The 13,188-nt window shown below is 56.2% G+C and overlaps 2 protein-coding genes across 2 annotated transcripts in view; one reads left to right on the top strand and one right to left on the bottom strand.

The window, feature by feature from the left end:
• The window catches only part of VOLCADRAFT_77220 (uncharacterized protein), an 11,182-nt gene extending 4,145 nt beyond the window's left edge, over positions 1–7,037 (bottom strand). The window contains exons 1-12 of the mRNA XM_002956666.1: positions 6,652–7,037; positions 5,969–6,038; positions 5,317–5,405; positions 4,766–4,883; positions 4,475–4,543; positions 3,878–3,959; positions 2,912–3,046; positions 1,981–2,027; positions 1,522–1,632; positions 951–1,079; positions 599–679; positions 4–129 (exon numbers count right to left, since the gene is read on the bottom strand). Coding sequence (XP_002956712.1) covers positions 4–129; positions 599–679; positions 951–1,079; positions 1,522–1,632; positions 1,981–2,027; positions 2,912–3,046; positions 3,878–3,959; positions 4,475–4,543; positions 4,766–4,883; positions 5,317–5,405; positions 5,969–6,038; positions 6,652–6,830 — 1,236 coding nt within the window. The 5' untranslated portion in view covers positions 6,831–7,037. The remainder of the gene's footprint in view (positions 1–3; positions 130–598; positions 680–950; positions 1,080–1,521; positions 1,633–1,980; positions 2,028–2,911; positions 3,047–3,877; positions 3,960–4,474; positions 4,544–4,765; positions 4,884–5,316; positions 5,406–5,968; positions 6,039–6,651) is intronic.
• Positions 7,038–10,700: 3,663 nt separating this feature from the next.
• VOLCADRAFT_107359 (uncharacterized protein) overlaps positions 10,701–13,188 on the top strand; it is a gene marked incomplete at its 5' end in the record, with an annotated part of 22,612 nt that continues 20,124 nt past the window's right edge. The window contains 3 exons of the mRNA XM_002956690.1: positions 10,701–11,496; positions 12,067–12,176; positions 12,741–12,837. Of these exons, the coding sequence (XP_002956736.1) occupies positions 10,701–11,496; positions 12,067–12,176; positions 12,741–12,837 (1,003 nt within the window). The remainder of the gene's footprint in view (positions 11,497–12,066; positions 12,177–12,740; positions 12,838–13,188) is intronic.

Genomic DNA, 13,188 nt, shown 5'->3' with positions numbered 1-13,188 from the left:
CACCGGGTCCACCAGGGCACTCTCCGCAAAGGCCTTGATCTTGGCGGGCATGGTGGCCGAGAACATGAGCGTCTGCCGCTGGCCCCGGAAGAACGACAGGATGTCGCGAACGTCGTCTTCGAACCCCACCTGGAGCAGACAAGTAAGCGGAACGGGGATGGGCGGGAAGGGGGAAGGGGAAAGACGAACCACGAACGAGTGAAGCTGCTGCCAGGGCAAGAGGGTACCTGACGTTGAACTGACGAAAAGGGGAAGGGGGAAGGGGAAGGGGTACGACGAAGCACAGACGATTGTATATAAGAAAAGCCGGTAGACAGGCACACAGAAATATGGCTCCTTTTTCGATCTTCCCGGACCACATTTACCCACCCCACCAATATTGACCTAAGTATATAAAGTAGTAAACATGAAGTATTAAATAAATTTAAGAAAAACGAAACATATAAACATATATATATATGAAACGTGTGTTATGCATACATATATCCAGTTTGGCATCATGCACGTGCACGAAACACACCGTGTCTCCTATCCACACCCCAGCTCCTCCTCAAAGAAAAAACACACCTTCCATGCCCCCCTCCATGTCCCCCCCCACCTGATCAACCATCCTGTCCGCCTCGTCCAGGCACAGGAAGCGGCACACGTCCAAATTCATGCGTCGCTTGTGCAGCAGGTCCTAGTGGAGGGTTTGGGGGGTAGGGCAAAGGCGGGGAGGGGGACGGAGGGGAAGCGGGAGCGGGGGCCGGGGGTGGGTTAGAACACGTGGGCAAGTTATAAATGACAACCAACTGGCTATGCGGTGGGTACGGATGTATACGGACGTAGCCATGATATCGGGGTTGGTGGTGAGGGGCGCGGGGGGACGCACGCATACACGCATACACGCATACACACACATACTCTCCCCGCCCCCTGGGGAAACCCCCAAACCCCCCGAGACCGCTTACCTTCAGTCGTCCCGGTGTCGCCACCACCGCATGCACTCCGCGGCGAATGGTCTCGTACATTGGCTTGGCGTCAATGCCGCCAATACACAACATGGCACGGATCTCGGGGTACCGGTCGGCGCCCAGGGCCTGCGGGGGGGGGGGAGACGAACCACACACGATTGAAGCTGCTGCCAGGGCAAGAAGCTGCTGCGGGGGGGGCCCGGGAAAGGTGGGAGGGAGGCAGGGGGGAGATGTCCCATCCCCCGGGGTGTGTGCGCGCGCACGCGTGTGTGTGTATGTGTGTTTGAAACAAGGGGGAAGGGAACAAAGGGTAAACAGGACATGACAGGCAAGGAGGTGACGGTCGGCAGCAGCATCCAAAACACCCACTGCCACGTCCTCCCCTTTTCCCCATCCCTTCCCCGCATTTCCCTCTGCAATCCCCACGCGCTCCCTATGCACACACACGCACGCGCATACACACACATACATACACACATACATACACACGCACAGACACGCCACCGTGCAGCAGTAGCAGGACTACACGAGCCGGGACCCCGACCCGGGGGGATGAGTGCTGTCGTACCTTGCAGTACATGTCCGCGATCTCGTACGTCTGCGTGGCCAGCTCCCGCGATGGGCAAATCACCATACCGATGGGCCCCTCGTTCTGACCCAGCGGCATGCGCATCTCCTCCTGTTGGCCAACGAACCCCAACGAACCCCAACGAACAACCAACGAACAGCCAACGAACACCGTAATTCCGTGCATCCTCCCACCGGCAAAAGTGCGGCATGGAACAATGGCTGGAGTGCAAGAGAATTATTGCAAGAGAAGAAGAAGTTCAGGGTTGCATGTGTGGTGGATGTATGCGTGTAAATGTGTTTGACGGGGGGGTTGTGTGTGTTAGGGGCGGAGGGTATCGGGATGCAACTGGCGCAACTGCCCCCCTCCTCTTTCCACATTCCCACCCACCCCTCCGGCGCACTCGGGCCCCCCCCGCCGCACGTGTGCTCCCTTTCGTACCACCCCCAAGTACGGCACCTGCAGAGCTATAAGGACCATCGGCAGCGCGAACACCAGCGTCTTGCCTGCAGGGTCCCCGCGGACCGGGGGGGGGCCGAGGAAGGTGGAGGGGGGGAGGGGAAAACACGAGCGATACGGGAGGGACGGGGAATAGACGAGTGTAAAAGGGGTACGGGGGGAAAACCAGAAGAATTTCCTGGGTTGGCATGCAAACCCCCAGCATTGCTCGGTTGGGAGCGTGAGATAATGGCTAATAGCTCTTGAGATGTGAAGTTGAGATCCAGTCGATGGGCGTAGATCCGCACGCCGGATCGGTGGGGCAATTTCTGACCCCTCTTCTTTCTGCGGGAGTTCGTGGTTGGGTCGCGGAATGAGGACGGAAAATCCCGGACGGCTCAAGAGGATCAAACCGCCTGCCAGGACTAGTTCACTCGTCAGTCGCAGCGAAGTTGTGACTTCAAAAACAACACTCGATGTCCCCCTCGGAGGCCTTAACGGACCTCCCCCCCATCCGCATTCGTACGGAGCTTGTAAATCTTTTGTAAACTTAAGAGGGTTGTATACTTAAGGGAAGGGGGGAGAGAGGGAAGGGGAGAGAGAGGGAGGAAGGGGAGAGAGAGGGAAGGGGAGAGAGAGGGAGGAAGGGGAGAGAGAGGGAAGGGGAGAGAGAGGGAGGAAGGGGAGAGAGAGGGAGGAAGGGGAGAGAGAGGGAGGAAGAGTGGCGGAGCTCTCTCCCCCCCCCTCCCGGCGGCCCCAATCACCACCACCACCCCCGCTCGTTACCTCTTTCCCCTCACCCCCTCCCCCACCACCAGGCCCCCTTCCCTCCCAGCTCCTTTACGTTGCGTTGTTTCATCCCTATTACACAATTCCCCCTCGTCCCATCCTTTTCCCCACCCTTCCCCACCCTTCCCCACCCTTCCCCACCCTTCCACTCCCCCACCCCCACCCGATCCTGTGCTTGCTATTCCGATCATGTCCCGGCCGCTAAGCGCCACCGGCAAGCCCTGCATCTGAATCTGCGTGGGCTTCTTGATGCCCTTGCCGGCCAGTACACGGAGAACCGCGGGGGGCAGCTTCATGTCTGTACGGAAGGGGGGGGAGAGAAAGGGGGGAGGGGGAAAGACGAACCACGAGCGAGTGAAGCTGCTGCCAAGGAAAGGAGTGCTGCGGCTGATATACGGAGGAGGAAGGGGGGAGAGGGGACGTGTATGCGTGTGTGTGTGTTTTTAGATGTGCCTATCGGAAGACATCGGCGCAGCTACGGTGAAATTTGCTCATGGCTTTTGAGTTGATGTACAATGATTTCGTACCTCGTACCTCGAACCTCGTACCCCAAACCCAAACCCACATGCACAGTCAGATCTCCACCAGCGCTGGCTCAGACATAAGCGGCTTATTACTCGGGGTGTACCTCGATAAGATAAGAATATTTCCACGCACACGACCCAGGCTTTCGCCTTCTGCCTCCTTCGGACTTCAGACTTTGGACTGCGGGATAGAAGCTCATTTCGCAACCCGGCTGTGGCCACGTCGCCGGCGGGACTTGAGTAGAGACTGACAAGTCATCACTGATCAGTAGTAAATATTCCCGATACAACATTTATCTTCCTTTTCTGGACTAAATCCTTCTATCTCTGGTATCTGCTTCACTCGCCCATGATTCGTCGTACCTCACACGATCCGACCATCCCTACCGGAAGAATTAAAACACATTGCTGCATTACCATACACTGCCTGCGCCCCTGCACACATACCTACATACCTACATACATACCGGTTCAAAACACTTACCACACTCTCCCCATGAAAGGTTCTCCAATCCCTAAACCCCTCCTCCCCCCAAACGCACACATACACACGTCCGCCCGCTCGCGTTCTCAGGTACACCCCCCCCCCCGGGCCCCCTCCTCACCAGCAAAACTGGGTATAGGCGGCGGGATGTTTTTCCCGTCACAAACGATACGCAGTGCGTCACGCAGCTGCTGCTGAAGCTCCTGAGGATGTGTGTGTGTATGGGGTTGGGAGGGGAGGATGTGTGTGTATGCCATATACGTATGTACGTCTGCATACATGCGGGAAGCTTTCTGCGGGGTAAGGAGCGCGAAGCGAACCCTCATGCGGCAGCAGCGGGGGAGGGGGAGGGGGGGAGAGTGGGTTGTGGTGTGGTGGGTCGAAGGGGGGAGGCCGGGGGGGGGGAGAGAACCGTGTGCGACGGGGAAGTGGGGGGGAAGTGAACTGCCGGTGGCCAATGTCCGAGGGAGGGGGGTTGGGAAAGGAAAGAGGGAAAGCGGTGGGCTGGAAGGGGGGGAGAGAAGCGGGAAGTCAACAGCAGTAGGTGGGCTCGTGGGGCTCGTGTGAGCGTTACGTGGCGTTCAGAGCGCGTTGGTAGGGTAGGGGGGAGAGGGGGCCACCCACATAACCTCACCCCATCCCGCCCAAACCCGCCCTCAATATTTCCCCCTCTTGCCGTAATCTCGAGACATACACACACATACATACACACGCACACCTGTGGCAGTCTGCGGTACCTCAGCGGCGGCTTCCACCCGGTCTCCATGGACCTGCTGTACGTCACACCCTGGGGCCCGGGGGGCGGGGGGAAGAGAGGGGGGAAGTGAGGGGGAAAGGGTGGGAAGAGGGAAAGGGAGAGGGGAAGCGGGGAAATATATGATAAAAATATAAAAGGGGGAGGGGAAAACCAGGGGGCCCCGCTAACCCCTGCCGCCTTCCTCCCACCACACACATACACACCCACGCGCATCCTCCCCGCATACATACATACATACATACACACACGCACCGTGGCCAGCTCCTTGACGGCCTTGAGCGCCTGCTTCTGCAGCGCGTGTCTCATGATGTCGGCCTCCTCCTCCAGCAGCGCCTGAGCCTCGTTGGGGGCACCCGCGTCCTTTCGGGTTCTGAGGACGTCAGGGACAGGGGGGAGATGATGGTGATGACGATGACGATAATGATCGTTAAGGAGAAAATGATGATGATGAGGAGGATAATTGTTGTGAAGAACGGAGGAAGCGCGCTCCCCACACCGGGGTGAGTGTGTGTATGTGTGTATGTGTGTGTGCGTGTGCGGGGGGAGGTAAGGTGAAAAACACGCAGCCACGCGGCAGCAACCACCGGCACATCAGAAGCACTGAGCTGCCAGAACCCCAAGCCAAGCCAAGCGCGCGTGCGTGCGTGCGTGCGTGTGTGTGTGTGTGTGTGTGCGAGGGGGTTGGAGAGACGAGGTGTCCCCTTTCCCCCCCTTCTTTACTCATCCCTTCCTTTTCATCCCCCCCGTAACCCCCCTCTTTCCCTCCCCTACAATTCCCCTCCCCCGCTCCCCCAGTCGCCCACCTGGCCGTGATGACCAGCAGACTCTCCTTGGGTCGGTCACCCGAGGGGGGCTCGGAGCCGGACCGCTCAGCGCTGCCCTCGCGGCCACCCTGTTGAGAGTGCGGGTGGGGGGGTGGGGGGTAAGACGAACCACTGGCGAATTAATGAATGAATGGATGAATGTACGGGTGGGGAGGGGGAAAGAGATGGGGAAATGCGCGTGTGTGTGTGTGGCTGTTTATATGTCTGTATATGCCTGTATGTGTGCATGTGTGAGTGGATGGGGAGAGGAGTCTCGACTGTTGAGTCCCGCGGGCTTTTCCCCAGCCCAACCCCACCTAGATTTCCCTTCCCTTCCCTTCCCCAACACACACACACACTCTCACACTCACACCTCTAGCTAAATCGCACCCACGCCCCAAACTGACCCTCTCCCCGCGCCGCAACCCACCGCCCAGTCATTGTCCCGACCTCCAACCCCAATCCCACTTTTTTCACCTCCGGCGGTTGGAGCTATGAATGTCGGCAATTATTTCCCCCACGGACGCGTGTGTGTGTATGCAATTCCCCCCCTCCCACATTCTAAGGCCCCACTTCTTGAGACACACACACAAACACACACACACACCCCAAAACCCCACCCTCAAGGCCCCACGCCCCCAGCCAACCCCACCCTCAGCAACTTGACCAGCCTTGACTCCTCCTGCTCACGCCGCTTGCGGAGAGGCACGTACTCCTCGGCACTGAGGCGCCATGACAAGGGAGAGGGAAAAGCGGAAAAAGTCACGTGTGTGTGTGTGTAGCAAAACATGCGATAATGATGATGATCAATATACCAAAGTGTCAACTGCCGACTTGAGGAAACGGGAGGAGATCATGATACAGATGCGGTAAGCAGCTGCTGCTGCTGCTGCTGCTGAGGGGCTTAGGGTTTCAGCGGGGGGGGGGTTCCGCGTAGTGATGAGGTGGCTGACGGGCAGGGGGAAGGGGGGAAAGCCGAGGAGAATATGTGGCTGGGGCTGGATGGTTGGGGTTTGCGGGGCGCTAGGTAGGCGACGGAGGAGAGGATCAAATTAAGGGGTGGGTGTTATAAGAGTGGGGAATGGGAAGGATGGGAAATAGGGACGAAGGGGACGATAGTGAGTTTTGAAGGCCGAGTCGGCTCGGAACAGATAGCGCGCGGAGCGGAGCGGAGCCTTGGAAGGCGCAGGAATGGAAAGGCTTTCTGTCGCTGCCCCTCCAAACAAATGCGAAATTCAAGCTCCTGATCCCCTCGCCTTGTTGGGTCAACTACCGCCGCGCGAAACCCGGAGAAGAAGCAATCTATTAGGTCAACACCCGCAGGGCGGCTCTTACTTGTCGTCGTCGCCATCTTCGGATATGAGCAAGTTTTCCTCTTCTTTGTCCAGCTCCTCGCGCCGATAGCGCTTTAAAGGCCGGCCATCCCCACGTCCATCCTGCCCGTCGGCTGGCTTTGGCCTTTGCTCCTGCTGAGCTTGCTGATCAGACCCTCCAGCTTTGTCGTCATGAGCCATTTTGGTAAAGGCTGGGCTACCCGGAGGCCCACCGGGCAGCGACGGCCAACGTCACTTAAATATTACACAGTCGTTAAGCTTGAATTTGTCTTTGCAACAAAGTTGTAATTCCAATGACAATTCCCGTTTCCAACTGAAGTTCCAGATATTAACGTAAAGTTGCGACGCCTACAGCATTCTTCAGAGTTCCTTCATATCCAGTTGTTACAGTATTCCGATTTGTGATGTCGACGAGGGGCAAGCAGCTCAGTCGTGCCCTTGCGGAACGCCGTACGGACTTCGTAGGCAGTCCAAACGCCTTGACTTCGCATGACTTTGTCGAGTCGTACAACGGGCTGATGAAGCCAACAGCTATCATCTTAATGTCTTATGCAGCTCATCGCGTGCAGCGCGGCGCGATATGCCGTGCTAAGACGACGGCGGGGACTTGCTGCGATGGAGGGTGCAGGATCGCCTAAATCGATACCAACTGAAAGGGAATGGACTCCGGTTCTGGTTGGGATGTCAAGATAGTTACACTGATGGCTGAGCGACTTAAGCCTGCTAACAACCTACAAGATGCAATACGATGACATAACAATCTAAACAACAACATAGGTGTTTTTGCTGTGTCTCGCGCTGGGCTGCATCCGAGAGCCCGCAACCCCCAGGAGGAGACTGACGTGCGGACCAGTTTCGCCTCGTTTGTGAGTGGACCGGCGAGGTAGTGGTGGCCACCCTCGGGAAGTGTTCGTTGTTCGTTGCTCGTGGTAGTTGAACAGCTGGCCTTCGAGGACCAGTGTGCGAGTACTCGCTTTGTGTTGGTCTTCTCTGTGCATCCGCGTCTTGGCTTTTGTGGTGTGTCGTCTCAGGCCCGGGGTCCTCCGTGTATCCCTTGCCTTGCTGGCTGCGTGGGGCCCTGGTTTTTGAGTGTGTAGAGGAGGCCCCCGAGTAGAGCCCCTGCCCCCGGTGGTGTTTTCTTTTTGTTCTGGTTTTGGCGGTCAAGAGGGACGAGAGCGCGTGAATAGGCAGGCCAGGCGAAGTGGCGCCTTTCGTGCGGTTCTTGCATAGATCGGTTCGCAGTCTTCTGCGCCGCTGTGTTGCCTAGCCAGGGGCTGGGAGAGTGTCCCGGTTGGCGTGAGTGAGGGAATGAGGCGCGCGCGGAGGAACAGACGGACATAGAGCCGCGCGCCCATCCCTGCGCTGTGTTTCGGCCCGGTCAGGGCCCCCGGTGCTCGTCCTTTATCGGGGCGAGCCGCCCACAGTGTAACACCCCATCAACAACAACAACTTAAATAGTTATCCAGAGCCTAGCTGGCTCCCGAAAATGTCGTTCATTATCTCTAATCCAAACGCGTGTCCACGAGTCAAGTTAACGACTTAACAGCTAACGAGAAAACCTAACATGGAAAGCTTTACATCACAATATTTGGAACTAATCCAAGATGAACGATGCGCACTTGACATCCCGGGGTTTCACAAAAGTGCCCACACGACATACGACAATATGTAGGCAACAGTACCGGTAGCAACCAAAGTGCTGCAAGATATATTACGGCAGACAGCTTGATGTACCCTATACAGCCTCATGAAACGTTCAGAAGAAAAAGGGATTACACGACGACGAACAATGTTTGGCGGCAAATAAAGTGACATGTTAGGCGGGCTGCTCGGCGTGCGGTCGTGGGTGGCGCCAACAGTGGATGGGCACACGGAAGCTAGGAACGCGGGCGGAGTTGTAATACAGTAAGATAGGGGCGTAGTATCAGGAGAGGACAGAAGGGCCTCGCGCACCAGCCGCCAGCCGCCAGCCGCCAGCGGCGACAGTCGGCATTACCAGCGTCAGCACGCTACGGAGCCTTCACATCAATTGGCGAAGGCCTTAACATGCGAAACATGTGGTCCAGCCCAAGCTCCCCAATAACCTGTGTAACCAACAAAGTAGCTATTTATTTTTTGTACAAGTTTGTGGGCGTAGGGACCAGCTGCCGAATACCCCGCGGAGAGTGTGCCTGGTGTGCTGGAGCGCACTTAGGTTGTTGGCACCGAGCTCAGCAAGATTGCCATGATAACCATGAAATCTCCATGAACGGCTGTCAGTTTATGTAGTAATATCGGCTCAATACTTCTCTCATTGTAAGATCCGCCCTACAGGCACGGAAAACTGATTCACGTATGTATTCGCTTCGCTGTATCCAAGTTTGAATATGGGCGAGATTTCATGAATTCATTGAGAGTTGCGACTTGCGACTTGCGACTTGCGATTTGCAACTTGCAACTTTGCAAGTTGTTAGCCGTACGAGAGAGTGCACTTCGCCTCGCACCCGCAATGTGTTCTGCAACCAGCCATTGGAATGTATGCTAAAGGTCACTACGTTGCGTCGTGTGCCTGTGTCGTGCTTGGAGACATTTGCTCCAAGGCCAAGCATGGCGGAGCAGCAACATTCCCGGGCGGCAGCTGCTGATCGGTTGACCGCTTTGCGCGACATCCACAGATAGATTTGAAGTACCTTGCAAAGATACCATTCAAACATTCGGCTCGTTGCTCCATGGCTAGCGTGTGTACTTTTTCGCACATGTCGCAATGGGCAAGGTGACAATGCCGCGTGCTCAATTTGCCTCCTATTAATGTTAGCTCAATCAGATCTCACTGTATGATTCTTCAATTTATCCTGTGAACTGCGTGAACACAGATCAGCTCGTCAGGTGGCGAGTTAGGCGGGCGCTAGGCTTTACTGGAAACAACCGCAGGGTGAGGCATATGAGTAAAGGAAAATAAGAGTGCTTTACGAAGCTTTTTATTGCATTTAATTTTTACCATGTTGGCCCGGAGGTGCCACCTAACGCTCTTAGCTAAGAGGCTATAGCCTAGCCTAGCCTATCCAGCTCTTAGCCTAGCCTATCCAGCCGAAGGTCCTCAAAAGCCCGGGTGCTGGCACATTTAATAAATACGCCAGATTATATAGTATGTATTTGGATTAGTAGCCTATCTGAGGATAATGTCAAGAGACTGCGTTGTGGCGCATTGCGGCCGCAGGAGATACACGAGCTCTGCAACTGTGGCAGATGGAATCCCTTCTGGTGATAAAGATGCGCCAGGGAATTTCATTTGGGACTCATCCAATTCAATCGTTGTTGTGCTTGCTGCTTCGCGCCCTGCCGGCGCTTTCCGGTTCATTTATACGAAGCTTAATACTGACATTCCTATCTGCGTTATGCGTGTAGCAGGAAGAACTCTTTAAATTAATTCCTCTGAAAACAGCACAAGGCATGCAGGTCATTGCACGGTATCACACAATACCGGTGACAGGCAGCAGTTGCTCAGATGGCAGCAGTTGCGCAGCCGCACATGTTATGTGTGTATTTTTTGACAGTATTGGCATTGCCAACTTGTTCCACATGTGCTACCTTAAAGGTTTATGGAAAACTATAGCTAATCAAGGTACGGATTATCACTGTCAGGACCCATAATATGTTGCTGGCCAACGGTCAGTACAACATGTAACATATATGAAACGATACAGAACCCTCGCGAGCTGCTAAGCGACACCATAATCAAATACAGTGTGATAGATCAGTGCAAATTACCAATCCAAAGGCAACAATGCCTTGCGGCTTTCCTCGAAGATTTGAATTGGGGTGTATTCCCGATCCATTTACACACCTGCTGACGCACATATGAAGTACAGGATAAGAAAGATGGCAACAACACAGGTCTTTGGGCTTCTTGTGCGCAACCGCCCGCACTTGCAGCTCGCCATTCTTTGTCCTTGGCGCCGAGATTAACTAGAATGTCAGTGCCGGGAATTGTCACTAATCTATTATTATGCAACACAAGTACGCACTCTAGTTTGGCGCACTCACAGACGCAGATAGCGTAGACGAGTCGTCATGCAGACCTCCTTCCCAGCGGCTCTCTTCGCAACCCTGCTGGCGCTTACATCCATATCCTACGCCTATCATGCTGACACGATCAGCTGGCGGCGATTACTCACACTTAACGGCGATAAAATTGATTCAGCATCCGGCCAAGGTCAAGATAACACGGAGGCACTGGCGTCTACTCTACAATCAGCCCTCCTCAAAATATTTGTCAGCTGGAGCAGCACCGACGACACAATTTCTGCACTTGATCAGGACGTGCCCGATGGCATCCATGACGAGCCGTATGATGAGCAGCAGCTCTTGTTACACCTTCTTCAAATCCTCAACGTGGCCGAAAGTCTGTCTCAAGCACCCGATAGCTGCAAGAGCAGCGCTGGCGGCAGCAGCGACGCGACATCGCCCTCCTGCCCCGCCCCCGCCCCCGAGCTGCTCCAGGGCAACACCCTGTCCTTCCTGTCCTCCGTCCTGCGCACCTACCCCCGCGGCCCCACCAGCCGGCAAGCCCTGGTCAACTGGACCGCAGCCGCCACCGCCTTCCTGCAGGACCACCAACGAAGACAGCGCCAGCAGAGACTAGCCACACAACGAGCGGTGGACCACCATGCGGCGATGGTGGCGGCGAACCTGGCGGCATCTCGGACGCATGGGGGAAGGAGGAGGACATCGGCTAGGACGACGGAGATGGAGATGGCGGAAGCCGTTCTGGGACAGGGCACGGCAGCACGGCAACAGGGCTCGTCGATGGGTGACTGTGGGAAAAGCAGATCCAACTCCTCCCCGGGCGCCTCCTCAGGAGGCCTTGGTGAGGAGTCGCCGTCAAAGCAGCTCCCGCCGCTCCATCAGCATCATCATTACCAGCAGCAGCAGCAGGAGGAGCCACAGCAGCAGCAGCAGCAGCAAAAGCTGCATGCAGTGCGGCGACATCGAAGGCGTCAGCACCGGCGGCAGCTGCTCGTTGCACCACAGACTAGTGCCAGTACTGCGGTGAGCGATGCACATCACAGTGGCCGCAACGCGATCATCACTACGCCTGGACGCAGCGCCTGTAACTATACTAGAGACTCAGAGACGGGAGAGGGTTCGGTGCAGCACCTTCCGTGCGTCGGGTTTCGGAGCGGGGAAGCTGTAATACGGCGCTGCAAACCCTCCCTTGGCGCCGGGACAGGCGGGTGGCGGCGGCGAGTCACGTCGTACAACAATAACACACGGGGCATTAGTACGAATACCAGCAACAGTAGCAGTAGCAGTAGCAGTAACAATGATAACAGTAGCAGTAGCAGTCCTGGGGAAAGCAGTAGCGGTCTGCATGTGGTGCATCGCCACACTGCCTCATCTCACTCGTCCAGTGCCTATGCCAGCGGTTTGCCGTTAGTACGGCGAGTACTGCTGGCGCAGCTGCTGCTGGGCTGGGCAACCGGCCTGCAGAAGGAGCTGCCTGTCTCGGATGACGTGGCAACTGGCCTGGCGAAGGCCTTCACGATGGTGGGTGGTCCTCTAGGGTTTGTGAAGATCATAGGCACGAGCTTGTGTTTGTACGGCAACGATAAAACAGAATCACGACGTGGCCACGTCCCCCTAGGCTCATGTGTCGCGTCTGTGCGATCAGAATCGCCAGCCCAAAACGCCAGCCCAAGGAAGCCCCCCAACAACGGCCCCGAAACCAAAAATACCAATACCCCTCAGTGTGGCAGCTACTCCATTCTTGATATGCGTTCCTTTTTTCCTTAATTTGCGACCACCTGGCTGGGCATTGTCTAGACAGGGAACACGCTTTGGCTAGGTTCCTCAGCCGCAGAGCTACCTAGATACCAAACCAGGGAAGCTGGTTGGTTATCAAAAAAGCTATTGTGTACAACCGTACAACCGAAGCCGTACTCTCTCTTAACGTGTCCCGTCCTTCTTCACCTGGCCATCACACCTTCCTTCCCGAGCATCACCAAAGCGCACCTACCAGCAAACGTAAGTTACGTTGCTACCCGCGTGACCTCCGGGGCTTCAGTGAGTGAGCGGGCTAGCACCCCGCGCCGCCGTGTCTGCCGTACACAGTTGTACTACATCCATGTGGATTCTGTTGTGGATCGAGCAGCGCTGGAATACTTCCACATTTCCAAGGCCGGAGGCACCAGTTGGACTGCGGCGGCGAGTGAGTTTATGTATGGCAGTTGGAGGTTGGGGCGGTTGCGGCGGGTTGGACGGTTGGTAGTTACTGGACCTGACTGTGGTTCTCGGATTGATGTATGTCCTCCATTCATGTAAGAAGCCGCACACGCACACACACACGCACACACACACACACACACAGACACACACACGCACACGCACACACACACGCACACACACAGACACACACACGCACACACACAGACACACACACGCACACGCACGCACCTCACTTGGCATGTCGCCAGCAGCACCAAACCCCCCCGCCCGCAATCGACAGAGGCCAACGGCTGCTCCATCCCGGGGGCCAAGGCGGCTCGCACCCCGGAGTTCG

The sequence above is a fragment of the Volvox carteri genome (assembly GCF_000143455.1).
Source record: "Volvox carteri f. nagariensis unplaced genomic scaffold VOLCAscaffold_64, whole genome shotgun sequence".
NCBI lineage: Eukaryota > Viridiplantae > Chlorophyta > Chlorophyceae > Chlamydomonadales > Volvocaceae > Volvox > Volvox carteri.
Note: the sequence above shows the minus strand (reverse complement) of the source record. Positions and strands in the feature narration are given on the sequence as shown.